The following is a 25303-nucleotide window of genomic DNA, read 5'->3' as shown; positions in this document are numbered from 1 at the left end:
AACATCACAGGGACCGAGGGCTCCCAGGGAGCATTAGCCAAGGTGGATGTTCATCTTTGGGGACGGGGGATGGCAGCAGGGAATGTCCCTGGGGTGATAACAACCTGATACCTGGGGGGTGGCAGGAGTCCCAGCTGAGATAGACTAGGTGGGGGAACAGCTGTGGGATCTCCTGCCCCCCAGGTTGGTCCTGAGATCTCAGCCAGGGCTTTGAGGGACAGGGCACCCTCCCTTGTCCCGCCCACTGCAGAACATCTGGTCCGCATCTGATGCCCCCAGGCCACCTTCCAAGGGGGTGCCCATGCTTCCCTGCCCCACCCGGCCTGTCTTCCAGACCAGCATCCTCAGCACTCTCCCTAGCGCCTGCGCTCCACCCCACATTTCTCCCCGTGCAACTGGCAGGGAGATTATTTAACCATTTTTGTCTGGTTCTCCTGAATGTGTCTCTGATGCTCTTAGGCTGAGAGCTGGACTCCCTGCCTCGGTCTGGCAGGTGAGTGTGCCACCCGGACAGAGGCCTGCCTGGGCTGCCCCAGGGGCCTCCCCATTCGCACCCCCACTGTACCCTCCACTGATCTCACTGCCCTCCCGTCCCCGTGCCCCGCCCTTGGCACTTAGTGTCCCCTGAGCTTGGCTCAGGGCTCCCGGGGAAGCTCCTCACAACCCCGCCCCCCAGAGCTCTTCCCCATCACTCTTCTCGGGTTCCTATTCTTCCCTCCCATTGCACGTGTCCCCAGAAGCACACACTGGAACTCGATCATTATACTTTTCATCCCGCGCTGTTTGCTGTCCCTACTGGGCTGAGAGCCCCCCGAGGCATCTTGCCTCTTCACTGACTGAGCCCGGCACGTGGAGGGTGGGTGGAGGGGCCACGTGATAGAGGAGCTGTGTGACCATTGTTTCTCTTTCCTCACTGGTAGGTCTGAAGCCTGACGTGTCCAGTGTGTTGGGTGCAGGCACAGGGCAAGAGAAAGTGGGCTTCTGCCTGTTTCGGGCTGGGTCAGTGCCCCTCAGACTGCCTCACTGCCCTCCCACCTGCAGAATGGGAGGGCGCCTGGGTCCCCTGTCCTTTCCCACATCTGGGGAGCCCAGCTGTGCCCAGGGGCAGGCAGCTCACCCCCTCCAGGTGGCTGTGGGGCTGCCCCTCCCTCCGCGTGCCAGCTGTCCGTCTTCAATCAGGAGCCTCTGTTGATGGCGCGAGGGCACTGTTTGCAAAGAGCAACTGTGTGCTCCCTAGTTATTGTGCAGAAAAGAAGGCAAATTAAGGCCTTGTAACTCTACGGTCAGGCTTGTTCTTAAATAAAGCTTAAGCGGTGGGGACTCCATGTAGAATATTAACAATGGCATTCTCCAGCCCTGACTCCCAACAGCTTTCTGTCTCTCTAACCTCTCCCTCTCCTCCCATCCTTTCTTCCCCCTGTTCCTTTTTGTCCCTGTCTTCGGTGTGGGTCCCTGCTCGGGCCTCTGGCCACCTCTGGAAAGCCTCTCTTGCCGACTGACACTTGAGAGCCACGCCGCTCGTTTCGGAGACCCTCAGCAGCGCTTGTTAAGAGAGGTCGCAGGCATGGGGCTGCCCAGGAGGCCCTTGCCCTGCCTGCGGGCCCCCTTGCTTGGCTGAGCGTGGGGAAGAGAGGTGCAGTGTGGGGTTTGGGGGCACAAAGTCTGGAGCTGGGTGGGCCTCCCGAGCTGCAGCGAGACTCTGGTCACGTCGTCCCATCCTTCTGAGCTGGGCTGTGCCTGTGGTGACAAATCTCTCCCTCTCAGGCCTGTTTTGGGACTTGGAGGAGATGACACATTTGAGGTTCTGGCACATGGCGAGTTCCTTGCAGGTGTTTGGCCTGTTTTTTTCTGTAGTGCTGGATCACCTCAGAATTTCTGGCAATTTCTCATTTCTGTTGTCCTGACTCACCCTTTCGTTGATGTGCCTAGAACATGCCAGGCACTATGGGGTCCCCCTGAGCACCTGTGAAACGAGTGGGCATGAGTGTTGGGGGCGCTGAGGGGACACGGAGCGGGGTGGTTATGGCATGTGTGCTGGTGTGGGATCCCGCTGACGTTTCCCCCGTGACCGATGGTGTGCCCCGGGCAGCGAGCACTCTCATAACCAGCGCGGCTCCGGCACTTCTAAAGCCGCCGCTTAGAGGCACCTCTCACTTACACGCAACACTGAGGTGAAGTAGCCACTACTGCCGTCTGTCACTGAGGACACTGAGAGTGACTTGTCCGAGGCTACTGGGCAGAGGCAGGGAGGTCTGGACCAGGACACAGGTCTCTGACTCCAAGGTCATTGTCTTTTCTGCCACCCCAGGCCTTTGCCTCAGTCATTGCCACACCCGAGAGTGGCCTCACTGGGTTTCTGGATGTCGGGGTCTTGGTGCTGCTCTGGGGCTTTCCTGTGACATGGGCCAGGTGGACCAACATGGCTTTTACCGGTGATACTATGGTAGCTGGGTCATTGCCAGAAGCCAACTCAAATGTAGTTTGGAAACATTCAAATACTGTCAGGTTCGAAATCCCTCCCAGGCCACCGTGTGGATGGCCATGATGGGCCTTGAGAAAAACAGGCAGCAGGCACCTCAGAAACGCCCCCTGCAGCCAGCACTGTGACTTGGGAATGGGAGGAATGGAGGCATCGAAGTGACACGTGGTCCAGGTGCAGCTGGAATGCTCAGTCCGGTTCGGGAGGTGTGAAGGTCGCTTTCTCGGGCCAGCAATACCGGCACGTTACATGCTGGCTGGTGCTGAGCCATCCCCGGCAGGGGGAGTCATGTCTTCCAAGGGTGCAGGGAAGGGCTGAGGAAGGACAGGGCCTTCAGCTTGTCCTTGGAGGAGGGCATGCAGTGTCATGCAGGAAGAGGGAGGAAACCTGTGGACCGTGTGCATGTGTGTGCCCCCCCAAGCAAGCAGGGAACGTGGCCAGAGGGAGGGGGAGAGAGAAATATGAGGGAGTCATTCTCCCTGCAGGCAGTGATCCAGCTGGGACGCGTGGCACTCCTATCTTACACAGGGGGGCTCGGGCTCTGGGAGGTTATACACGCTGTCCAAGGTCACACAGCTAAAGATAAGGACTCGTATCTATAAACCTCTGCACCAGAACTGGTGTTCTTTGCGCTGAGTCACGGTGCAAAGGTCACTTCAGCTCTCTGAGGGCAGTCAGGAGCCCAGCTTTCCGGAAGGAATATTGAAAAGTTGTTTCTTCTTAGGGGGGAAACTGGCATCAAACGACAGCTATTTTTGCTTACCCAAGTCTCAGGCTCCCTGTGCTGCTCCCTGGGGATTCAGCACCACGGCCAGAGCTCAGGGAGCGGCCAGCCGCAGGGGGAGGCTCCCAGGCCCTGGCCTGGCCCTCACCTTCTCTCTAGCATCTACGCTGCGGCTGCAGCTTGTGTCCTTGAGTGCCAGGTGGGGTATGAGAAGAGCTGAGCACTTGTGGTGGACAAGCGTCCGGCCTTCTGTCTGCCCGCCCAGTGCGGCCCAGATACAAGCTGGGAAGAGGATGTGGGGAAGGCCTGCTCCTCCAGCCCCCTCTCCTCCCAAGCCCGGTGCAGAGGGATGCAAGCTGTGATTTATGACTTCGGTTTCCCCAAATGGGGAACTGTCTCGGGCCAGGGGGCTGGGAAGGGAGCTGAGCTGGAGTGGTGTTCTTTCCTCCAGGGCAGGGCTGCCGTGCCTGTCCCCTCACAGGCCTGTTCCGTTCCTGCTGACCAGGTCCCATGGCAAGTGTACTCGTCAAGGGCTTTCTCCCAGGAATGGCCAGAGGGGCCCCGACCGTGGGAGAAGCACCGCAGAGCTGGCTGAGTTGCGATGCTGGCGGCTTTGCCCTTCCGGACGGCGTGCCTCCTCATTCCCGGAAGGCTTTCACCTGCCTGTGTGATACGGAGCCCTCACACGGCGGCCAGGATGCCCTCTGGCTGGTGTGTGTGCGCAGAGGCACACATGTGGTGGCGAGCTAAGGATGTGGGTTCTGTGATCAGACAGAGTGTCTCAGGCCCTCTTTTCACATTACCGGCTTCGTGACCTTGAACTAGTTACCTGACCTCTAAGCCCTGGATTCTTTATCTGTACAGCAAATCACAACAATGACACACCCAGAAAAGGTTTTTGGGGAAACTCAATGGCCTGATATCTTTAAAGCATGAAGTGGTTAGTTCCTAACAAGTACTCAATAAATGTTCTCTGTTAGTTGTAGTTCTCAGGAAATTGTTTCTGTATTACAGTTTTCTTTATTCACATGATCACTGTGAATGGTCCTGGGAAAATCTCCGTAGCAAGCGAAAACGATCAGCGAGTTAATTGATTGTTTGCACTTGCACTCAAAGCCCAGGATTCCCAGTGGAGCTGAGGTCAGCGTAGCTGTGCTGGTGTGAGAAGGAGCTCGGCACCCCGTCCAGTGCCGGGTCTGTGAAATCCAACCCGTTCCGTGCGATTTGCTGGTGTGCTTTTATTGAACGGAGATGGTGATCGGAGTACAGGCAGTGCCCCGGGCTTCGTGAGCAGCGCTGTCAGCGGACTCCCCTTCACAGATCCCAGTGTGGATGGTCACCTGGGGGCGCCAGCCTGTGCCCAGCCCAGCGCCCTTTCCTCTCTGTCCCCGCCCCTCGTTTCTCTGACTCTCCACGCAAAGTGTCTTGTTTCTGTGGCCACTCGATGAGCTACGTGGAACCCAGCGGGGTGGGAGATGCGACTCTGCACTCATCTCTCCCTCGTGTCGGCTGCACAGGCTCTGCCAGGTCTCTGGAGGAGGGAGGCCGTGGGGACAGGGACGAACACTGCTTTTCCCAAACATTTCCCCAGACAGTCGGACAACAGCGGCCAGAAGGCCGTGTGCGGCATAAATTGCAGGAAACAGTGGTGTAATGACATTGTTTGGTGACTAAATCAGAGCCCTGAGTCACGTGGCCAATAACAGAGAAGGGAGCAGAGACGCGCAATTAAAAGGAGACAAAAGATGTTTTCAGCTGACCCTGGAAGTGAGATGGAGCCGGGGCAGGGTAGGCGGCTGCGGTGGGCCCCTCCCCCCCCCAGCTGCAGCTTGAGCGCAGTCAAGGAAAGGGGGAGGCAGGGGGAGAGGTGGCAGGGAGTTTCAGTGGAAGCCAGGTCACCTGGGCTTTGGACACACGGCAGCTCTAGGGGCTGAACTCTAGCTGCGACGGGAGAGGTCTGCGTACATACAGATGAGAACCTGGGGGTAATGCGGGGTCAGGAGGGGCTGGGTCTCCTCAGGGTCGTGGGTTGCTGGGGAGGGTCTGCAGGGCCTCTTGTATCTGTAGCTGGACCTCCTTGCAAATGCCCTCTGAGCTGCCCTTTTTCAGGGTTCGGGGTAGCAAGCGCTTTCAGAGCAAAGGCAGTGTCCCGGGCTGGCTGACATTGTGCGTCTAGGAGCTGTGGCTGAGCGCATGGCCCCTCCCTCCCCCCACCGCCGCCCTGTGGGGCCAGCAAGGCTTCCGGACCACGGGCACGCTCAAATTTGGAGCCCCAGGCAGACCTGTCCGACTCGTCCCCCAGATTCTTCCAGAGACAGAGTGAGTGGACACAGTTCCCCGAAGGAATGGGACTTACCTACCCCATGCCCAGCACTGCCTGCCATGGGCTGGGCACCAGCTCAGTGCATGCCGAGTGAGGCAGGGGCTGGAGGTTGCCTTCCCACATGGTCAGGCAGGGGTGGTGCGAAACTGAGCAGGGTGTCCAACCTGCGCCCCGTGGCCGCATGCAGCCCGGGATGGCTGTGCATGCAGCCCAGCATAGCATCGTGAACTCACCTAAAACAGTACAAGGGTTTTTCATGATTACGTGTCGCAGCGTATTTAGTGAGTGGCCCAAGACAACTCTTCTTCTTCCAGCGTGGCCCAGAGATGCCAGAAGGTTGGACACCCCTGGTTAGAGGCTTTGCTCATCTGTTTTGTTCTGTGCCGTGAACCGACACTTAGAAGTGTGCACAGCACATAGTAGGCGTTCAGTCAAATCACCGCCCAAACAGGGACACCTTTGAGAGTGAAAGGTGAGCCGGCAGTCGGAGCCCAGGATAACACGTGTGACCGGGGCTCCTTGGGCAGACCAGGGCGTGGGCTGCCAGCCCCGGCCACCCGTCACCAGGGCTTGTCGAGGGAACAAATCAGTCTCGCCTCCCCAGAGCTCTCTAGAGAAGAGTGAAGTCGTAATGGGCTTTTCTGCCTTTGATCAAAGTGCTTCCATTTCTTCTCGGGCTTGTTCAGCAAATGCACACTGAGTGCCTACTATGCACCTGGTGTTCCGCTTGTGTCAGGGGTACAGAGAGACAGGGAGAGGCTGTGATTTCACTCCTCGGGGCTCGCCGTCTAATGGGAAGCCAGACTGTTGGGAGACAAATTATTTGAGAGCATGACAAGTGGGACGGCCACCAGAGGGACGGACAGAGTGCTCTGGGGGCGTGTGAGTGGGGAGTCCCATAGTCTGCAGGGGGGTGGGGGGCAGGAGGCTTCTCAGAGGGAGTCCCAGAGGGTGATTAGGAATTTGCCTACAGTTCTGGGAGGAGCTGTAAGCTCACGGAGTGGGAGCTTGTCCTGCACCAAGTCACCACCATCACACTGCCTGGGCGCTGGGAACAGAGTCGTGGCTCAGGCCGATGGGCCCTTCATTTCTCAGGTCAAGTGGCCTGTTTGCCATCAGATGTAATGTCATGTGACCCCTCAAGGGTGTGATGGGGGAAGGAGCCTGGCGGATGGGCGTGTGCCCCAGACCCGGAGCGGCTTCCTTCCCGGGGGCTGGCCCCAGGCATGCACCTGCACCCAGAAGGGGAGGCTGTGCCCCTAAGCCATTGAGTGCCTTTCATCCGACCCTCCTTTCTCTGCCCTTGTTGCCTGGACTCACGGAGGGGCCCCAGGAGGGGACCAGGGCAGCAGCTGCCCCTGTGTGCAGAGGTGGGAGGTCCAGACCTCTCCCTGGTCCACCTACAAGTCTCAGGGGGAGGCTGGGAGGGGGTGATCGGCAGACAGGAAGCTGGAACAGGAGCAGGGAGCTGGGGGTGCTTAGCTAAGGCCCATCTGCCTTTCTACCCAGCGCTTTTGGATGTAATATTAAAATGTTCCTCGTTATTTTCCTTGGATGAGTTTGGTATCCTGATGATATTAATTATTCTTAAAGGTCAATGGCGCTCTTTCGAGTCCCCTTCTGTTCTATCCTGCAATCAGTTAATTAATTGGAAACCAGTTAGCAGCGTCTGCCGAGCACATTGTCTGGTGTGAGTTTTCTTGTTTTGTTGCTCTGGGGGCGACATTCCCCGCCCTTCCTCCCACGGACCCTCTCCCTGGCGGGCCCCCTGCTTGGTTCGCAGTTGCTCTAGAGAGGATGTGCCATCAGCTTTTTTCTCTGTGCATCTGCCCTACTAAGTGTTTGTGGTCCGTCTGCACCGAGTGCCTCCACACGACAGGCACTGTGCGGGGTGCACCTGTGCTACTGTGTCTATTTCCCACCATCAAAGCAGTGCCCCCTTTCCGAGAAGGGAAGAGTGAGGCTCGGCACAGGGAAGTGGGCCGCTCAGGAGTTCCAGAGCGAGGAAGTGGCCTGCGAGCTCCTGGGAGCCTTGCAGCCGTGTGTGCCGTGGCTGGTGCACTGGCGGGCCTGGGGGTGCAGACCTGGCTCCTGCAGGTGGGTGGGGCTGCCTTAGAATTCTTAGTGCAGGCACGCCGCCTCGTCACCGGTACAAGCACATGACTAGAAGCCAGGCCCTGTCACTGCATCGCACTTGCCTTTTGCTCGCTGTCTCTAAAACCCGAGGTGTGCACGGGGGTTCCTCAGCAGCTTGAGGGCAGAGCACCCCTGAGTGTGTCCTGCCCCCCAGCATGGTGCGGTCACACGAAAATGCCAGCCTCTGGAGACTCAGGGGCAGCTCAGCACGTTTGTTCCAGCTCAGACCTCCTGCCTGCACCCCTCCCGGGGCCGGGCCCCAGGGTGCTGTGGCCCCGGGCGTGTTAGCCTGTGTGATTCTACCAGAGCCGCCCCACCTGCAGTCCGGTCTGCAGCACAAGGGGGATACAGAGGCCACCTCTGCCCACTGGCTCCCCCGCCTTTCCCTGAGGGCTCCTAGCCGTGGGCTGCCATCCTTTCTGGCTTCCTCACCTGGTCCCAGGTGGGCCAAGGCACATGGTGAGAAACCCCACCCCAGCTTCGCTTTCAGAGGCCAGGATGTCCAGTCGTCCCAGGCGGTGGCGGGGACAGTTTTCCAAGTTCTGCGTGAAAGCCTGCGCAGTCATCAGTTCCTCCTGCTCCTTCTCATAGGAGCTGCAGTGCCGCTGCAGCCGGGCTGCTGGGCTCCGTCCCTGGTCAGCAGCTGCTGACCCAGGGCCACCCACCTAACCCCCTCACCCCACCGTCTCCCCTCTGGAAGGTAGAGATGGTGACAGGGGCGGCGGGGACGGCAGCGCGCCCCCCTGGGGTGGTTGTGGTGTTCCCGTGAGCTTGCGTGGGCAGGACCCTGAAGGAGAGTGGGCCCAGAGCAGCTTGGTGCTGGCGGCCACCCCGCCACGTGCACACCGAGGGCCCAGTGCATGCCAGCCACTGCGCTGGCCACTCCACGTGCGCTCATTCACTGTGACCCCCAGAGCTGCCTCACGCGGCGGCACTGTTCTGTCTCCCGTGGTCAGCACGAAGGAGCTGATGCCCAGAGAGGGCCAGTAACTGTGGTGGGGGGGTGGTGCGCACAATGTGGAGCCCTGGGGGTGAGGGTCCTTCCAGCCCGTCTGTCTGGCGGCAGCGTCTACTCTCTACCGCCGAGCCAGCAGCGCACCCAGTCAGTCTGCATCAGCCTCTCTGGGCCTGTGTCTGCCCCGGAGCTTGTGGTTCAGCAAGGCTGGGTGGGGCCCCGAGAACGTGCATTTTTGACAAGTCCTCAGGGACCACCCGCTGGCCCTACACCATTGCCCTCCACCACTGCTCCCGCCTGGGCTCCAAGCTCACCCACCCATCCCCTCGTCCCTCACTCGGTCTCCAGGACGGAGTCCCCTGGTCAGCCCTAGTGGAGGAGGAGGCCCCAGTGCTAGTGGCATCTGCATGTCCCCTTGGGTTCTGCCAGAAGGGAGGCCGACGCAGTCCAGCCGTGGCTCTTCCGCCCCACAGGCTCTGGTCTGGGAAGGCGGAGGGGTGGGGAGGCCTGATCTGCTCAGGTTCAAAGGCGCCCGAGGCCCTCAGGCAGCTGTCAGCACAGGCAGCTCATTCAGCCCTGGCCCCTCCAGAGAGCGGCCTTGGTTACCCTTTTCCTCCCAGGCGACGGCACAGTGCTCTGAGCTCCGAGGAAAATGCCTCAGGCTCTGGGCTAAGGTCTCTGCTTCTTGGCTCATCCTCTGGCTCCCAGGGGACCCCCTCCTTGGGCAGCAGGAGCGTGCACCTCCTTGGCAGGCCAGGCACGCCGTTTCTCCTTGAGTGTGTCTCTGACCCTCTGTGGCTGTGTGCCTGTCTGCTCCCTGTCTCTGGACACCACCCCCCTCCCAGCCATCCCTGAGGCAACTCCTTGGCTCACCAGGCCCCCTGGCCCCAGCCAGGTCACACTTATTCGTGTGGACGCTCTGGCCTCCTCTCCCTTACCTGGTCCCTGCTCCCTTTCTGCTGGCCGATGACTCCTCCCGCAGCCACTGGACTCCCCACTGCCCTTTCACTTCCTGTTTCCAGCTGTCCTCACCTCCAGGCTCACCAGACGGGTTCAGAAGGACCTCCTTCCTGGTGAGACCCCTCCAGCCCCCCTGCTTGGGTTCTCCTCAAACAGCCTCCAGCTAGTGAACCAGGCAGGCACCCAGAGCAATCCTGCTGAAGAGGGGCAGGGAGTAGACAGATCTTGCACATGCGGGAGGCACTTTGGGCAGTGGGCTGCCAGCTGGCTTGCTTCAGCTAGTGTCCAGGGCTGTGACAACCCTCCCCCGCCTGCCTGGTGGCGCCGCCCCGTTGGCCATGGTCCGCCACGCTTCAGACGGGGACTGGCTGCTACGTCGCCTTTCTAGCCACTGGACACGGCGTTTGCACCCAGAGCCCTTGTAGGAGTTTCCCGGCCCCTGACAGAGTCCGTCTTCACGTCGGACCCATGGCCACTTTACCCTCACGCAGATGTGTGATCCTCCGGCCTTTTAGGGCAGCAGGATTCGGTAGGAGTTGTGTCAGCTCACCGGGGAAACAAAATCTCACCAGGCCAGGGGTTCTGGGAAGTGCGGCTCCCAGACTGTCCCCACCCCAGGCACTGCTTAGCCACACACAGCCCAGTCCAGCCCTGCCGAGTCGGAGGGTGCCGCACACAGAGTTGGAGACCTCCCCCCACGAGCTTTCCGTGGACCCACCCCTGGCCTGGGTGCCCTCCAGCTGCGCATCTTGAAGGAGGGTTGGAGGGCTCATCAGATTTCCCTGTAGAAAGGCCCGGAGCAGCTTTCTGCTTGCACCTCCATGGTTTCTAAGACAGCCATAGACTTATTGAGACTCCAGGAGTGGCTCTCAGGAGGAGGACGGCTGCCTGCTTTGCCTACAGTGTAATTAGCAGGGATGTGCTCTCTGCCTCTTGGAGAGCAAGGGGCACTCCTGCCCTGCCCACCTCTGTGGACTCAGGTTTCCCCAGGCCCCCTAGCCAGTGCTTCCCCACTCCAGCGGCCACGTCCGCCTCTGGTTCCCGCCTCCATGCAGAGCTCCTGCTTTGCTCTCAGTCACTAATTGCATGCCTCCCTGCTTTCCCCACAGATGCTCTCTGTGTCCTTGTTCTCTCTTGTAACAGCTCTTGAGCTAAAAGGAGAGTGCTGTCTTGGCTCTGTCACTGTGTCACAGTTCCTGTGTGGGAGCCGCTCCTGGGCCAGTGGGCTCCCCCAGCCGGGCCTGGCCTCCTGGCCCCTGAGTGGGCCACAGCTGGGAAAGCCCAGCGTCAGCCCAGCTGTGCCCCCTGGGGCTCCAGAGGGAGCTCACGTGCTTGGGGCAGTTAGCTTTCAGCTACTTTGTCTGAAAAGACCTACCAAGAGCAAAATCCCCCAGAACCCCATCTCCATAACACTCGGGCTCTGGTGCAGAGTGGGCGCCTGAAGGAGCAGAGCTGACTTAAGGCCCTTTCGGGGTCCTTGCTCTCGGTGAATGCCCAGAGGCAGGGCAACTCTGCCCAGACCTCTGACCCCAGGCCTCAGGGTGGGGGTGCTTCTGGCCTGGGCGGGAGGGACGTGCAGAGGCACTGGGAGCAGCATGTCCCTAGGGGAGAAGATGCCACTTGTTGTTTCATTAAAATGGGTCTCCATGTGACTTCGTTGGCCTGAGATTGGGGATGCCTGAACTTGGGGGGTGTCGCCTGGGCCTCTGGTGTTTGTTCTGATGGGCTTGGACTTGTCGCAGCTTTTGCTGGAGGTGGGCAGGTAAGGGGAGGGACGCCGTGCTTGGAAAATGATAGTTTGATGGAGAGCCAGGCATTGTGCCACCTGCTTTCCACGCCCAATTGGCCACACACTACCTCATCCTCAGCACGTCTCAGAGGAACACACCCTATTCTTGTCCCGGTGTGCAGGTGAGCAGCCCGAGGTACAGGTGGGTGCCTCACCCATGGCACCCAGGGTCACAGGGCATGCAGGTGTGAGACCCACGTGGTGCTGGCTTTGTGGGAACCTTTGAGTTTGATGCACCTGAATTGAGCACTTACTGTATTTCAGGGGCTCTGAAGGCTCTCGAGCAGAAAGGAGATGGTTCTTTGTCCTCAGGAAAAGCCGTCTCATGGGGAAGGCCAACAAATGCACAGCTGTCACTCAAAGCCAGCAGTCTGAGGTGTGGGCTGCAGCAGGAGGGGAAAGGAGGGCAAGGTTTCAGAGGGGGTGGCAGCTGTGCCTGCAGGCGGGGAGCTGGAGTGTGAGGGTGCAGCCCACTCGGGGAGGGGGATGAAGAGCCGGGGAGGGAGGTGGGTGGTGAGAGATTGTCTGGCAACAGGAGGTTGAGATTCTCTCACAGCAGGACTTGAGCTTCCAGGCTGGGTCTGGGCTTGATTCGGTGGGCCTTGCATTCCGGAACAGTCTAGCATTCTGGAACAGTGCCCAAGCCTCGTCTCCCACGTGTCCAGCCACGGTCCTTCCCCACCCCTCAGCATGTGGCGAGACCTGTCCCCTCTTCCCTTCCTGCCCTGAGCTTCTCCAGCCCAAGAGAACACTGGCAACCACTCAGTAATGGGGCAGGGCATCTGGGGACAGCTGGAGGGATTCCCTCCCATACACAGGCCATGTGGCTGCTGGATTCTAGGACAGACTGGCATCTGGGAGAGGACACCTGCCTTTACTTCGGGGAACTTGTAGGGACACTTCCCCATCTGTTGACTGCTCGTCTCCACCGACGACTGTGGCTCTCACAGATGGTCTAGGGCTGCTCTGTGCGCATGGAGCCCTGGCCTCCCGTGGCCAGTGAGCCCGCAGACCGTGGCCAGTCCAAACCGTGGGCTGTGAGGGCAGAGTGCACGTGGGCTCCAGAGACACAGCTCCAAAAAAAAAAAAAAAAAAAATCTCACGCGCACTGTTTACATTGACCACTTCTTGAACTGACGATGTTTTGGATGTACTGGGTTAAGTAAAACATATGAATTCATCTAATTTCACCTCTCTCGTTCCACTTTTTAAAATGCACCTCCTGGACAATCTTGTGGCTCGCTTTGGATTCCTATCGGCAAGGCCAGAGATGGGCACTTCTTTGTCTCTGCTGTGAAGGGCCGTCTACTACATACTCAGGCCTCGTGGGCCATTCGGTGCCTGTCCCAGCCACTCAGCCCTGCCTCTCCCATACAGAGGTGCCCTGTATCCGTTTCCTCGTGCTGCTGTAACAAAGTACACGGCCTGTGTGGTGTAAAAGCACAAGTGTATCGTCTCACACGTGTGTAGGTGACACGCCCGACGCAGGCCCCACTGGGCTGTGATCAGGTGTCGTCGGCAGGGCTACGTTCTCTGGGGGCTCCCGGGGCTCCGGTTCCCTTGCCTTTCCCAGCTTGCAGGGACTGCCATCCCCTCTTCTGTCTGCCAGGCCAGCACAGTGCATCTCTCTGATGTTTGGTCTGCCTCCCTCTTCTCTTTTAAGTACCTTTGTGATTGCATCAGGGCCACGGGATAACGAAGGACCATTTCCCCATCTCAAGGTCCCTTCTTTTAATCACACCTGCGGAGCCCCTTTTGCCATGGCAGCTGACATGGTCACAGGTCCCGGGCCTAGGAGGTGGACGTCTTTGGAGGACGGATACTCCACCTGCAGCATGAGCTTAGGCAACACATGTGGGAAGGCTTGGGAACCTTTCAACTCACTGGATTACTGGTTTGTTACAAAGGGTATTACAGGGTGTGAGCCAATAGCCATGTCCAGAGATGCACAGGGCGAGGTCTGGAATAAAGGAGTTTTTGTACCCGTGGGGTTTCGGGCCCAGCTCTGTGGCACCTGGAAGCATTCAGCTTCCTCACCCTGGAAGGTCTTCAAGCCAGGTCCTTTAGGGTGTTCCAGGAGGCTTGCTGACAAAGGCCTGATGGATTAGATCACTGGCCATTGGTTGTTGGTTCAACCTCTAGCCCCTCCCTCCTTCCTGGAGCTCAGGGGGCGGGGCTATAAGTTCCACCCTCCACTCCTGTTTTCCTGGCAACTGCCCCCCATCTTTTGGGGATTTCCAAAAGTCACCTCATTCTCTGAAGTGATTTCAGGAACTGGGGATAAGAGACCAACATTAAAAGAAGAGACACCTGATTAGTCTTATCACTCAGGAAACGGCGGAGGGTTCTGGGAGCTACGCACCAGGAACCAGGGACAAAGACCAAACGTGTATTTCTTTTCGTTTTTCAAACATGTGCTTCTTTTCTTATCTTGTTTTTATTACATCCTCTTTGGGTGGAATTTCAGAACACTTTTAATTTTACTTATAATTTAATAATCTGCAAAAAAAATTTTTTGATATACTACCCTGCATTTTTTCTTCTTGTTTTACTTTTTAAACGGACTATATTGGGGTGACATTGGTTCATAAGAATGTACGGGTTTCAGAGGTACAGCTCTACAACATATCCCCCCGTATATTGTATTGTGCGTTCACTGCCCCACGCACGTGTCCAATTCCTGTGTCTTATCCCAACTGTCCCTCCTCTAACTGTGTTCTGTGGGTGGCATCTTTGCTGGGTGCTCCAGGGAGGGGCTTCTGCGGCCCAGCAGGCCTGAGAGACTTGGTAGCCCTTTGCTCAGTCAGGCCTCCGAGAAGTTGTGCAGTTCACCTGCGTTTCACCGCGTTTCAGTTCAACGCTTTTCCAGTGGCGTGGGTTTGTTTTCTGTTTTGAGACCCCCTAACACCCTGCCGACCTTGGGTGCCCAAGAGCTCACCCTGGGAAACCCTGGCTCCGCCCAGCCCCAGGCCCCAGAGGAAAGCTGGCTCCTGTCTCCTGATCGGAGGTCAACACACCAGTCACGCCACTTGAGATTTGATTAGAGAAAGCATTTTGGCTTCATTAAAGTTCATTAAATGAGCCATCCAGTGTAATTGAGCTGAATAAAAATGGCTCAGATGGCTTTAACCCCCACCCACTTTTAGAGCAATTTAATTGAGGGAAAAGCAAATATGTCAGTGAGGTAGAAAAATATTTTTGGCCTTCAGGAGGAATGTTGCAGGCCCTGGGTTTTCAGGGGCTGTCATGTAGGGCATGCTCGGTGGCCAGCAGCAGGCCTTGGGGACAACAGCGCAGGGCTCCCTTTGTTCTCACCGGGCCAACCTGAGGTGTGGGTGGCGGCCCCCTTCAGCTCCTCATGGCGGGCTGACCGCACAGAGCACAAGGTCAAGACTAATGAGGTGTGTGTGGCCCGTGGAGGAGCAGGCAGCGTTCTGACAGCTGTTCGCTCCTTTGCAGTAGACTCTCTGTGGGGCTGGTGGGCACCAGGTGTGGCGGGGGTGGGGGGCTGGCTGTCTCCCAGGGGACCCAGGACATGCTTCTTTCACGGGGAGAACCAGAAGAAGACAGACTGGCGGCGGAGGGGGCTGTGGGACCCTAAGGAAAGAAGACTCATGCCTTTCAGAAGGCTGCCTTCCTGGATGAAGGGGACGAAGTTCACGCCATGGTGACTGCAGCCTCGAGCCGCAGCCCCGGGGCGCCTGGGAGGCCAGGCTGGGTGCGCCCTTGATGCTTTCTGGGCAGCTGTGCTTGGTGCTCTGAGCCCATGCTCGGCCTGGAAGGGTGCTTTTTGTGAGCAGTGGAGAGAACACTCTAGAAGCCAGTGACCGTGGCGTTCACCTTGGGGATGCACGCGGAACAGACTGCGGCTCTGGAGGAGAATGGGGCATGACTGGGGGGAGCCAACCAGGTGGACAGAGAACAGATGGGGGGGCTTAGTGGCTGGAACCTAGAGTGACGGGGTGCAGACAGACAGAGGGGAGTGACTGAGACACACACCTGGACGCTTTCAGGGCTCACAGTTGGACATCAACTTGGCTGTCAGGGCCTTGGGGCGAATGGGGGACTGCGAGCAGATGTATTAGTTTGCTTGAGCTGCTGTAACAAAGCACAGACTTCCCTCTCAGTCCTGGAGGCTACAAGTCCAAGGTGAAGGTGTGGGCAGGGATGGTTTCTCCTGAGACTTCTGTCCTTGGCTTGTAGATGGCATCTTCTCTGCCATCTTCACACGGTCACTCCTCTGGGTGTCTGTGTCTGAATCTCTTCTTATGAGGACACCAGTCATATTGGATGAGGGCCAACCCCTGTGACCTCATTTTACCTTAATTGCCACTTCAAAGGCTTTCTCTAAAATACGGTCATGTTCTGAGGTTCTATGGGTTAGGGCTTTAACACAGGAATTTTGGGAGGCACGATTCTGTCCACAATTGAAGATGAAACCAAAGTGGGGTGGGGGTGGGGACTGAGGAGAGGCAGAGGGGGAGTGAGGACCGGCAGGGAAGTGGGAGCAGAGCTGACAGGGTGCAAGGTGCAGACGTGAGCGGTGGGGGGCGGGGCAGTCTGGTGTAACAGCACAGGGACGGTGGGGCCCCTGCCACCAGCAGTGCCTGGGCACTTGGGTCGGAAGGGTCCTGAGACAAAGCTACCCATGGACAGAGGCAGGGCTGCCTCTGCCAGGAGACGAGGAGGCATTTCCAGCGTCTGCCTCGCGGTTCAGCCAGGAAATCCACAAAGCCTTCCGTGTTTGGAAGAATCCACGTTTGGGTCACTTTGCGGGTGGGACTTAGTGTTCTCTTCTTAGCTCTCAGCCGCTAAGGGCATCAGGAGAATTCACCACGTTGGCTTCTGCTGGCAACAAAGCCTATCTCGAGTGACCCACTTATTGGCCAGCAGGGACCTGAGGGCAGAGGTGACATCCTTCCCGGTTGTGGGACCCCTTACCCTGCTGCTGGTTTGGCCTGGGGGATCCCTGCTCACCACTCACCCCGGGGTCAGGCAGGAAGGGCCACCTTGGCCCTCTCCGTCCTCAGGGTCAGGGTCGGCCGTGTGCGAGTCGGGCTCCATTTTCAGAGTGCCCAGGAGCTGCGTCGTCACCGTTCGTTGCTCCAGGCCCTGGAGTCTGGGCTGTGACAGAGCCAGCGGTGCGAGACAGAATTAATGGCTTTGTTTGGTCGTCTCCGATGAGGGATGCGGGGGCAACATCACGGAGCTTGATTTTGGGAAAGTGTTTGATGCATCGTCTCGTAACGTCTCGCTCGCCCAATTAATTCCAGTGGTCAGGTGGGTTGGAAACTGCGCATTGACCCAAGCAAAGAATCAGAGACAGAGATAATGGACCTGTGAGGGAGGAGGCTCCAGGAGAAGGCTGCTGTGGGCCCAGAGGCAGGATGGTTCTTAATTAAACCCTGTTCTGATGAGCAGAGTAAGCAGCCCATCAATAACCTGCGACAGATGAATACAGGTGAGGCACCAGTTGGAAGAAAAGCCAGGGACAGTGAATTCCATGTGGGTGGTGAGTCTGCTGGAGCCCCCCTGCCTCAGCCTCCCCGCTTGCCCCGCACTGTGCACATTTAGGAGTGCCGGTCGGGGCAGGAAGGCCAAAGGCATGCTCAGCTTGTCGCCTGTGTCCGGGACTGGGCGTGGCGTGCGGCCACGCGGCTGGTGTGTTCTGCCCCCTCGTGGCTTGCACCCATGGTGTCCCCATTCCTGGGCCCACGCACCGGGTGCTGTGGGTGCACCTGGGAGTTTACTTGTGTGTATGATGCGGTGTTCCTGGGGGTGTGGCTTGTTGCCTGTCGTGAGTCTTTGCATTAAGGCCACTCAGAGTCCTTCACCTTTGAACAGCAACCTCTGAGCCCCCATTTCCTCCCTCTGGAGCCTGGAGATGGCGGTAATACCCACCTGGCGTGGTGGCCGTGAATGTGAAATGAGGTCACGAATGCGGGAGAGCGCTGCTTGGTCCCTGGTGGTGCGGGTGGGCAGGGAAGGGCGGGGCAGTGCCTGGCCTGAGGGAGGAGTCGGAGGGCCTTGCTCTCCCACTGGAGCGGTGAGGATAGGTGCCTGGGGCGGAGGAGCATGCACTTGCGCACACACCGAGCCTACCACGCCTGAGCCTACCATGGCCCCTTCATCTGGCCGGCGAGCAGAGGAACCCGAGGGGCCCTTTCTCCTCCAAAGCTGAGACACCCCTGGGAGAGCAGGAGCCCACCTCTGGTGTCCCAGCCCCCGCCCTTTTCCATCTTGTGAGATAATGCTGTTTCTCATTCTTTATTTGCCCAGAATGCCTGTTATTTTCTTTTTTTCAGAATCCAATTTTCTCGTGACATTTATGCCAAATGTAGCAAAACATGACCTTTGGGAAAGGACATTGCTGGCAGCACGCCCCCTGCCTTGGGCCCCCCACGGGTTCTCCCCAGAGAGGGGCAAGGGTTCCCACTTCACCTGGGCCACTGTGGTCTCGCACCGCCCCCTGCTTTTGTCCCCAGGACAGAGCGGTCAGCTCTGGGACTGATCTCACCTGCTGCCGCTCAGCTCCCGGACCAGGGCTTTGGTTTGGGCGCACCGGGGCAGGGAGGGCAGCCGGGGCAGCCAGGCCCTGTCTGACCGCTGCCGTGGTGGATGCTGTTGTGGGGGGACAGGAAAACTAGAAAGGCAAAACAGAGCAAACACTTCTACTGGCTGCGTCCCTCCCCTTTACTGAGACGCCACCAAGGCCAGTGGTGACGAGACGCACAGTGATGGAGGCTCCCTTCACCCCAAGGCCTGAGCTCTGGGTGTGTGGTTCCTGACTGATGGAGCTGTGCCTCTGCTCCCCTGCTCTGCCCACCCAAGTAGGAGGGGATGCCTGGGAGCGGGGCCCCATTGGGACCCCCGGGGGTCATCCTGCCTGTGTTCCATCACCCCTCCCTCCCCGTCAGCGGGGCTTGAGGTGCCCGGCAGGAGTGAGACGGGCCGTCGCCGGGGCTTTGTGAAGCTGGGCCTGCAGGCGGGTTAAAGCCTGGGTGCCGTCACTCCCACCAGGAGTGTGTGAGGGTTTGGGGGTGCGGGGACTGCCCTGGAGAGGGCCGTGTGGCCATAAGGATTCTGAGAGGAGGGGGTGCTGGCTGCAGGGCAGAGGTCAGAACGGTAAACGTAGGGGACGCCTGCCCGCGGTCCCTTCCCTTCTCCGGCAGCCCCCTGCACCCTTGGAGTGGGGACCGCCTCTCCACACAGGCGTGGGCTGTCACCAAAGATGGGGCTGCCTCAGGCAAGAAGGGGGAGCCTGTCCCTCAGGCTGTTCTTGGCTTTGAGTGTCTGTTCCTGTGCTGCCCTGTGATGTTCTGCGATCTCATCCCGGCTCCACGTCTCCCAGGAGCCTGCGCCCATGTGTCCCACAGGCATACCCAGCAGGCATCACACACAGCATTCATGAGGGGGGGGCCTTTGATCCCCCCCCCCCACACACAAATGGGACCTTTGGCAGGGTCCTCATCTCACTGAATGACATCGCCACTTGCTTGGTTGCTCTGATCTTTCTCCTCCCTCTGCCAGATCCAGTCCAGTAGGAAGCCCCAGCGGCTCTACCCGCAGCACCTGAGTCCGTCCCCTTATTTATCTCGACCCCCTCTCCTTGCCTGGAGTGCGGCGGCAGCCTCCTGAAAGGTCTGCCATCATCCGGCGCCGTCCTCCTGCCCTTGGGAATGGCAGTCACATCACGCCCTTCCCTACAGAGGACCATCCATCACCTTCCCGTTGCTCCTTAAAATAAAGCCCAAACCCCTACTGTGGCCAGCAAGGTGGGGGCGGCATGTCCCCCTCTGTCCTCCCAGACCATGCTCCCTGGCCTCCTTTGTGCCCCCCAGTCCCCGGTCCCTCTCAGGCCTTTGAACATCCTACTCCCACTTCTAGAGCACCCTTCCTCCCTGGCACGGCTCATGCTCCCTCTTCTTGTCCCGAGCGCTGCCCAGTGACTGCCTGCAGGGCTCTGCTCTGGGCCCCTGGCCTCCTCTCCCGCACGTTACCTGCACCGCTCTGCCTACACACTCTTCTCTGCTGTCACAGCTGCCTTTCTCTTGGTTTTTCATTTGTAACTTGAGCGTAAATCCCAGAGGGGCCTTCCCAGTTGTCCACCCCCTCCGTCCCTCCACAAAGCCTGTCTTTGTCTCGTCACAAAGACGCCGTCTGCGTGTGGACGCACCTGTGTGCATCGGGGCATCTGGGCGTGAGTGCGGGCAAGGGTCTCTGTTTGCATCACCGCCGGCACGTCTGACAGATCCCTCACTGTGTGTGTGTGTGTGTGTGTTTGTGTACATGCTCGTGCGCACGTGTCCGCCTAAGAGGGGTTCTGACCGCCACCCTCTGTCACCCCAAGATGGGAGCATCGTTCCTGGGGGGCCACCTCAGTCCCAGCAGTGCCTTTGAGAGCTGTGAGCACATCCGAAGTTCTTTGTGGAGCCTGGCGCAGTAATAACCGTGGGCGTGTCCTTCGTTTGTTTGGAAGAGTAATGGCTCCTCCTCTCCCTGTGCACCCTAATGAGAGCAATTAAGTGTCCATTAGGGGGAGAAGGGAAGTGTGAACAAAAGGCTGACGTCTTCATCGCTGATGGGCGCTCTGCTGGGGGAGGGGAGGCAGGTGCGGGCAGAGACTTTGGACTCCTATGAATGCTAAGAAGGCTTGTCAGTAATGCCCTCGCTGGGCGGCTCAGTGGGTCAGAGCATCATCCTGATACACCAGGGGCGCAGGTTTGAACCCCGGGCAGGGCAGGTACAAGAATCCACCAGCGAATGCATAAGTGGAACAACAAATCGATGTTCCTCCCCTTCTTTCTCTCCCTTCCTCTCTTTCTCTAAAATCAGTCAATAAAAAAAATTTTTTTTAAAGAGCGCTCGTTGGTGAAAGGGTGCATAGTTTCGGTTGTGGAGGCTGAGCAAGTCCTGGTGATGGGTAGCACAGCGCAGTGCGTGGGCATCAGCACTGGACCGTGCGCTGCACAATTTGTTAGGGGGACATCTTATGTTAATAGGTGTTCGTGTCCTATAAAAAGAGAGCGGGGAGGAACCTCGGTCAGAGGGGATAGTTCCGCCGATGGCGTTGGTCCTGGTGCCGGTTTCATGGATGCACACTCACCTTCACACTCATCAACGCGCACACGCTAACTACGTGCGGGGTTTGGAGGCCGACCGCACCTCCATGGGGGTGATAACGCAGCTGTGTGCCGGCTCGTGCCTCCTGAGTGCTCTCTGTGCCCCCATGGGAAGGAGGCTTCCAGAAGGCTCCCCGACCTTTGGTGGTGGGGAGTGGATATGGGAGAAGGGTCAAGAAAAACAATTGTTTTTAAATTTGTAACACTTACCCCTTGGAAAGTCTTCAGAATCCTATTCCGACCTGACCCGTGGCCTCGACTAGTGGCAGACGATAGGCCACAGAATGGAGCAAAGGGGAAGAAGGACAGTGACCCCAGGCCACAGGAAGTGACCACACCTGCTGCAGAGAACATGGTCTGAGCCAGATTTGCCCTTTAACCCCCACCCTTTTCTTGTTGCTCCTGCAGAAACCTGTCGAGTAACCGGCTCACCACACTCTCGTGGCAGCTGTTCCAGACGCTGAGTCTTCGGGAATTGTAAGTGCGGTTTTGGGACCATCCAAGTTAGTGCGGTGGGGGGGGTGGAGGTTGCGGGGGGAGAGTATCGAGCCGTGGGGCCCCTGGGGCTGGGTGTGTCCTGAAGGGGCTGCTTGGGCCGGATGACATGGGGTGCACCATGCTCAGCAAGAGTGAGCTGCCGCATCGCTGGATTCGCGAGCCCCTTTCCGGGCATAGTGCAGCTCAGGAGACAGGACCGTCACCTCTGAGCAGAGCCATGTTGTGTCACCTGTAGGTAATTAGTTCTCACGGTATCAATATTTGTGAGAGCAGAGGGTGTTTATCGACTCCTGATAAATAGCGTTCGCCCTGTCTGACCTTGTAGATTAGCAGGTGTGCTTGCATTTCCGCGACCGTAGATTTACCAGCACTGCATCACGGGAGGTCGGTGTCTCTGTGCCGCCCTCGTCAGAGGCGTCTCTGCACCTGCAGGTGAGGGCTGCAAGCCCCAGAAGTCACACGAGACGCAGCCAAGGCCACAGCGCTGGGGCCTGGCAGAGCCTGCTCTCAGACCCAGGCCTCTGACCGCAGTCTGCATGCCTTCCCCGCCTCTCACGATTGCTGTCGGCCTGTCTGGCCCGAGCCCGGGCATCCGGAGGGGCTACGGCCATGTACTTATTCGATCTGCCTGTGGCCTGCTTAGTCTTGCTGTGTTTCTAGGCTGATCTGTCCACCCCTGCCCCCCAGCCAAACACATGTTGGATGGATGAGTGAAAATTTGTGAGCACTGGCGGAAAAAATTACTCATGTTGGTGTGTGAGTCAGCGGGCCCACCTCTGGGCATGAGGGACAGCTTGTTATGTTGAGGGGCAAGTCAAGGAATGAACTGAAAAGGAGCTGGGGCGTGGATGGACGTGGGCATCGGGGTTCTGGGGACACTGGTCCTGTGCGCCCTTTGCTTGGTGACGCAGACCCGAGTTCGCTGTCTGCAGGTTGGTTTACTGTTTTTACCAGGGGCAGTGGCCTCCATCCCTGCCCACACTGTCGGCCTTTTCGCGTGTGCCCCCCCACCTGGTGAGACCTGGGCTCGTGAGTGAGTCCTTCCCTGACCCAGCGGTCAGGGAGGGAGGTATCCACGAGCAGTGCCCCGATAGCCGGTCACACCACGACGGCCTTGCGGACCCTGCTCAGCCTCGCGGACATGCGTGCCCGTGACACTTACAAAGGCCAACCCAGGGACAGACAGTGTGGGGATTGTCGCGTGAACAGTGTGGGAAGTCCAGGACCGCTCTGCCGTGGGCGCTGCCCCTTCTCGGGCTCTGCCCTCTCAGCAGGCCCTGCTCTGGCGCAGGCACAGCCGGCAAGCGATCAGCGCTCCCCAGTCAGTCCCGGCTGCGATGCAGGGGCACCCCAATAAAAACTCTTCCCTGAGCCTGCAAAAGGGGAATCTAGACTTACTTCTTTATAAAACGCTGAAAAACTAGACAAAGTCGTAGACATCTAACTGTCGGATGGTTACCCTGGGCGGGTTGTACTCATTCTCACCTTTGTAGGTAGAAAAGGCCTTAGCGGTGAATCAGCCAGACTTCGGTCATGCTGACACTGTTTCTGAGATCTTCCTCTGTGCCAGGCACTGTGCCAAACAGTCTGTAGAGTTATGTATATTGCTTGCTTCAATCCTTACGGCAATTCTATAGGTAGGAATTATCACTGTCATTTCACATTCAGGGACACCGAGGTGCTTAGCGAGGTTAAGTCGCTTAGTTAAGGCCGCCCATTAATCAAGGGTTAGCATGTGGACTCAAGGCCTTGGCCCTGTGCTCAGCTCTCTCCCAATTTTTTCAGTCTGTTCCAATCCAAGGATCTGTTCTACAGCAGTTTGCAAAACGTGAACGATTGCGGTTTTTCCCTGTGTTGCCCCGGGACTGATCGGGGGCCCTGACACAAGGGAGCTAATCGGGGGCTCTCTTTTTTAGGGAGTCTGGGCATCCAGCTCCCCGGGAGTGCCTGCCCCTGTGGGAGACAGGGGACAACGTCTCTCGGGGGGACGCCCGGGGGCTGCAGGTGGCTCAGTTACTGAGAAGACGTTCAGGGTTCCTTACGAAGAGCCACTGGAGGTGAAGTCAGTGGGGTGCCGCCCTGGTGGCCTGTTCCGTGGAGTTTTAGAAACAGATGTTCCAAGGATATGTATTGAAAGAAAACGCCACATTTCTCCCAGAGGGCCCTGGGGTTCTGCATTTGTCTTTTGCCGTGATGGATATGCCAGTGAGCCGGGCGTGACTTATGGGGGAATGACCATGTGACCTCCAGAGCGAGTCAGTGTGTGAGCCGCCACGTCCACGGAGCATGTAATTCCTGTCGTGTGGTCAAAGAGGAATGTTCCACTGGAAGATAAAGAAGCCCTGTCTAAGGGGCAGTCGCCCCGGGAGGGGTCTGTATTTTGAGGGAGAACGGAATGGTATGAGTGGAAAATTTGTCATTTGGCTGGAGGGACCGCGTGCTGGCTCTGCGCTGTGGCCATGATTAAAATCCAAACAATCTCAGTTCCTGGCAAACGGAAGAGGGGGCAGCGTTTTCTGGTCCGACTTCCTGATTAGTCCACATGGCGCCATCTGCCACGAGCCACCCAGACTGCTAGGGTCTGCCTGGCGGAGCCTGCGGGCGGGGGTGTGGGAACCGGCCGGGTATTTTCAGGAAGAAAGGACTTTGGCCCCGGAGGAGAGGCTGGAGGGAGATGGCCGTGTGCTGTGACAGAAGAGGAGGCTGAGGTTCGAGTGGCCTCCTGCAGGAGCAGAGGCGCAAACAGGGGCGTTCTGCCATTGTTAGGGCCTGCGCCCACACCAACTGGCCCCTCCCCAACAGAAGGCCCGTGGTAGAAGAACTGATGCTGTGGGGATGCCCTGTCGGTGGGGCTGGGTGTCTACAGCTTTTCCAGTAGTAGAGAAGGAGGAAGAAGAGGCATGTATCGAGCACCTAATGTATACAAGGTCCTGTCTCATCCTTGGAACAGTCCCGCACAGGGGTGTCCTTGTAACCAGTTTTACAAAAGAGCACTTTGAGGCTCGGCCACCTTAGACAACTGGTCTACCATCACACGGTAGTCAATGGGGACTCTGGGCGTCATCGGTGTTGGGACTGTTACTGCCACCCAGGCCTGCTTCCTCCACAGACCAGTGGTCTGTCCTTGTACAGCTCAGCCACATACCCCACGCAACTCACGTCACCTTCCAGGGGCCACTGTCACGATGGAGGATCCCCGGCGTGGAATCACAGGGAGAAAGCACAAACACTCGAGTGTGCCGGAGCCCTTGCCCTGTTCCTTCTCTCCTTCCTCATGGACTTGTGTTGAGATGAGGGCTGTGCTCTGGGCCAAACCCCTGGTTCTGGCTGTGTTTCGATCACTGCTTTCGAGGCCTGCTTTAGCGTCGTCGGCACTGGTCCAGCGGCGGGGGTTGGAGGTGGTTCGAGCTGGCGTTGCTCAGTGCTCGCAGAAGTTTCCGGTTATGGCAAGACGGTATTTTTTCCTTGCAGAGAAGCCCAGAGCTGCCTGTTCAGGAATCAGAGCAAGAATCAGAGGTTGTCTCAGAGGTGATGCCTTAGAAAGAGAAGAAGCTTGGATGCTGTTGCCCATGATGTAATTTAGCCAAAGGCAGGAGGCACCAGAGGATAGAGACTCGCAGCACAGAACCCCGCCGAGGTGCCCTGAGGACCATCCGTGTGTCTCGAACGGGCTTCTCTTACAGCCCTGCACACTCGGAGCAGACGTGATTACAATAGATTAGAGGATTTCATTTTCTTAAAGCAGAGCGATCATTACTTCTGGTGTAATTTGCAGATTTAATTGGCTCGGTAAATATTGACTCAGTATCGGGAGTGGGTTCAAGCTGATCCTGGCCTGGGACCACTCCCACTGGCCTCCGAGAAGTCACTAAACAGCTATGTTAATAATTGCGTAATTATAGTAATAATCTCTGGCCTCCGTGTAGCCCCTTTTAATTCACAGAGCATGTTAGCATGTATCACTAATCCTCCTAATAACTTTTTGAAGGAGGAACGTCGACCACAATCATCCCCATTTTACAGAAGTTAAATCAGAGCCCTGGAGAATTCAGTTCCTTGCTATATTGGTTCCCTAGAGCTGCCATAACATAGTACCATGAATCAGCAGGGATGGATTCTCCCACTGCTCTGGAGGCCAGACGTCCAACATCAAGTGTCCTCAGGGCCACAGTCCCGCCTGGGCTCGGGGGAGAGTCATCTCGCCCAGCCTTTGCCAGCCCAACGGCTCCAGAGTCCCTTGGCTTGTGGAGCCCCTGCCGCTGCCTTCACACGGCTGTCTTCCCCATCTCATCATCTTCCATCTCTCTCTGCTGAGTC

At 58.0% G+C, this 25303-nt stretch overlaps 1 protein-coding gene across 4 annotated transcripts in view; it reads left to right on the top strand.

The window, feature by feature from the left end:
- The window catches only part of NTRK3 (neurotrophic receptor tyrosine kinase 3), a 267508-nt gene that overhangs the window by 56189 nt on the left and 186016 nt on the right, over nucleotides 1-25303 (top strand). For all 4 annotated transcript variants that reach the window (XM_053913250.1, XM_053913253.1, XM_053913252.1 and 1 more), the window contains exon 5: nucleotides 20897-20965. In XM_053913250.1, coding sequence (XP_053769225.1) covers nucleotides 20897-20965 — 69 coding nt within the window. The remainder of the gene's footprint in view (nucleotides 1-20896; nucleotides 20966-25303) is intronic.

The sequence above is a fragment of the Desmodus rotundus genome, chromosome 10 (genome assembly GCF_022682495.2).
Source record: "Desmodus rotundus isolate HL8 chromosome 10, HLdesRot8A.1, whole genome shotgun sequence".
Taxonomy (NCBI): domain Eukaryota; kingdom Metazoa; phylum Chordata; class Mammalia; order Chiroptera; family Phyllostomidae; genus Desmodus; species Desmodus rotundus.
Note: the sequence above shows the minus strand (reverse complement) of the source record. Positions and strands in the feature narration are given on the sequence as shown.